Genomic DNA, 2,300 nt, shown 5'->3' on the forward strand with positions numbered 1-2,300 from the left:
AGCTACCACCACATGTTCATAAGGTAAACATCTGTGCAGATGTTTTATCATGGATTCCTAATGCTCGAGTGTTAATGACTGAGTTTTTTGTATGTTTTTTTTTTTTGTACAGGTTACATAATGAAGAACTTCTCAGACCTTCGTCGTAACAAAAGGGAAAAGAAAAAAAAAAACCCAGAGCAGTTTAAAATGTATTTATTCATCCTTTTGACAGCACTGACGTTTAAAACCACGCGTTCGTCTCTGTAAAATAAGACACGCAAACGACTTCACTATGAAATCAGTAGGTAAATATCATAGCTATCATCGTTATTGTCGATTATCAAATGATTTACTTAACATTTTTAATTACTTGCAGTTAATCAGTGGGACCTGAGATTCGGTGTAGGTTTCGATTGTCTTTTGCAGTTAGAAAGAGATTCAGAAAGTAGAAATTTTTTGTTATTAAGGCGTCTTAAAATACGCAAATAGAGACACACGTCGGTGACGTCGATTATCGCTTTTAACGCCGATATCCTTAATCTTCCGTTTGATGATCCAGAGGAAATTTTGAAAAAGGGATTTTTACAGACAGGAGCAGGAAACTTGAAACTTATGCCACGAAGCACGACGCTGGCTGAAAAGAGACAAACCATGGACACTGCAACCTGCATGTTCTTAACTCTCACTAAAGTTTGCACACACGAGAATGCACTTTAGCTTTTTTGTCAAATCCAAAGGATGCCGTTTTCTTTCCTTTCCATACACACATTTCATTTTGTGCCACAGTGTGTATATAATATATATATATGTAAGAAATCCAACGAGGCTTTGTGGTTAGAGAGAGAACTGGTGCTAGAGTAGAATATATATATATATATATATAAAACATAAATGATTTACCCGAACAGACTCACAGAACATCATTGCCATAGGAAAGGTTTGTTTTATGTTTTTGTTGCTCATGTACAGATATAAAGTAAAGCTGCATTCGTGCTTACATTAGATAAATATCTCCAAAATGCAGCTGATGCATGAACATGTGAACTAACATATGAGCTACACACATACGTGTACATCTTTGCAAAGTTTATTTTGCCTTTTTTTATAGACTTGAGTTGTAATAATGTAAATTTGTACAGCTGTAAATTCATCATAAGGAGGCATTCAATTATTTGTGCATTCAAATCCAAACCTTGTGTGGTGAAATTGTTCTTTAATTGAATTTCCTTTTATTTGTACAGCACCTTTAATAATAGAAATCTGGATATAGAATTACAGTCTTTGTGTGTGTGTCAGTATTCACCTTCTCGAACCTTTTCCATGGTAAAAACTCACACTAGTAAAGTCTAGTGAAGAAGCTTTGGTCATTACAACCGTGGATATAGCTAGATATATAGCAGATGCAGTAGTGGAATGAGACAACATTTCTACACAGAAAAACACAGCGATAAGTCCAAGCCACAAGTCCAAGTGCGTCACGTGCAAGCTGGTGCAAACACCAACACTATGCAAAACACTACAGAAAACATACTGTATACACTACAGTACATTGTGCAAAGATTACAGCATGGAGGTGTAGAATAGTAAGTTTCAGGTTGAGCAAATGTGGTAAAGATTACTCAGTGTATATAGAGTTTAAAAAATAATAAAAAATGGCAATAAAATTCAATTGCAATAAAGCACTAAAATGACAACGCGACAGAAACTAGTGTAATATACAAAAGTTACGTTCGCCCGAACAGGGACTTGAACCCTGGACCCTCAGATTAAAAGTCTGATGCTCTACCGACTGAGCTATCCGGGCTCCTGAGGGTCGGCGCGTGTCGTATTATTAATATCTGTCTGAAATAATGAAATTACCCTAAAAAATACCTTTTGGTTCTGACGTAAAAAATAAAAAAGCGAGAATTAGCCGTTTTTGCTTACTAGCGAGAAATATAGAAAAGAAAAACTACAGCAAAAAGATTTTAGTAATCACAAACAAATGCAATATATAGCATCGAATGAATCCCTAATGTCATGATCATCAAACCACAAACAGGACAGTATGGTTGTTTTTTTTTTCTCCACACGTTTAAACACCGACCGCTTGTCTGAGGTGGGACACGAACCGAGTCACTGCTGTTGACTTTTATATCGCAGTCACAAGCGAAGCCAAAATACTTCTAGCGCCCTCTAGCGACTGGCTTCAATACAAACCCATGCAGCACCACGTTATCCGGTCCGGACATGAAGCACCAAGTAAACAATCAGTAAAACTGAAGCCTTGTGTATTTTGACACAGCCTGCAGCAGTTACTCCACTTAGACACAACAAGC

At 36.8% G+C, this 2,300-nt stretch overlaps 1 protein-coding gene and 1 non-coding gene across 3 annotated transcripts in view; one reads left to right on the forward strand and one right to left on the reverse strand.

Moving 5' to 3' along the window:
• The window catches only part of atg9a (ATG9 autophagy related 9 homolog A (S. cerevisiae)), an 8,321-nt gene extending 8,160 nt beyond the window's left edge, over positions 1-161 (forward strand). For both annotated transcript variants that reach the window (XM_027160019.2, XM_027160018.2), the window contains exons 15-16: positions 1-23; positions 113-161. The exon at positions 1-23 is cut by the window's left edge and continues 81 nt beyond it. In XM_027160019.2, the coding sequence (XP_027015820.1) occupies positions 1-23; positions 113-121 (32 nt within the window). In that variant the 3' untranslated portion in view covers positions 122-161. The remainder of the gene's footprint in view (positions 24-112) is intronic.
• A 1,552-nt stretch (positions 162-1,713) lies between these two features.
• Positions 1,714-1,786, reverse strand: trnak-uuu. Its single transcript has one exon. It is a non-coding gene; the product is annotated as a tRNA-Lys (tRNA).
• Positions 1,787-2,300: the final 514 nt, after the last annotated feature.

The sequence above is a fragment of the Tachysurus fulvidraco genome, chromosome 5 (genome assembly GCF_022655615.1).
Source record: "Tachysurus fulvidraco isolate hzauxx_2018 chromosome 5, HZAU_PFXX_2.0, whole genome shotgun sequence".
Taxonomy (NCBI): domain Eukaryota; kingdom Metazoa; phylum Chordata; class Actinopteri; order Siluriformes; family Bagridae; genus Tachysurus; species Tachysurus fulvidraco.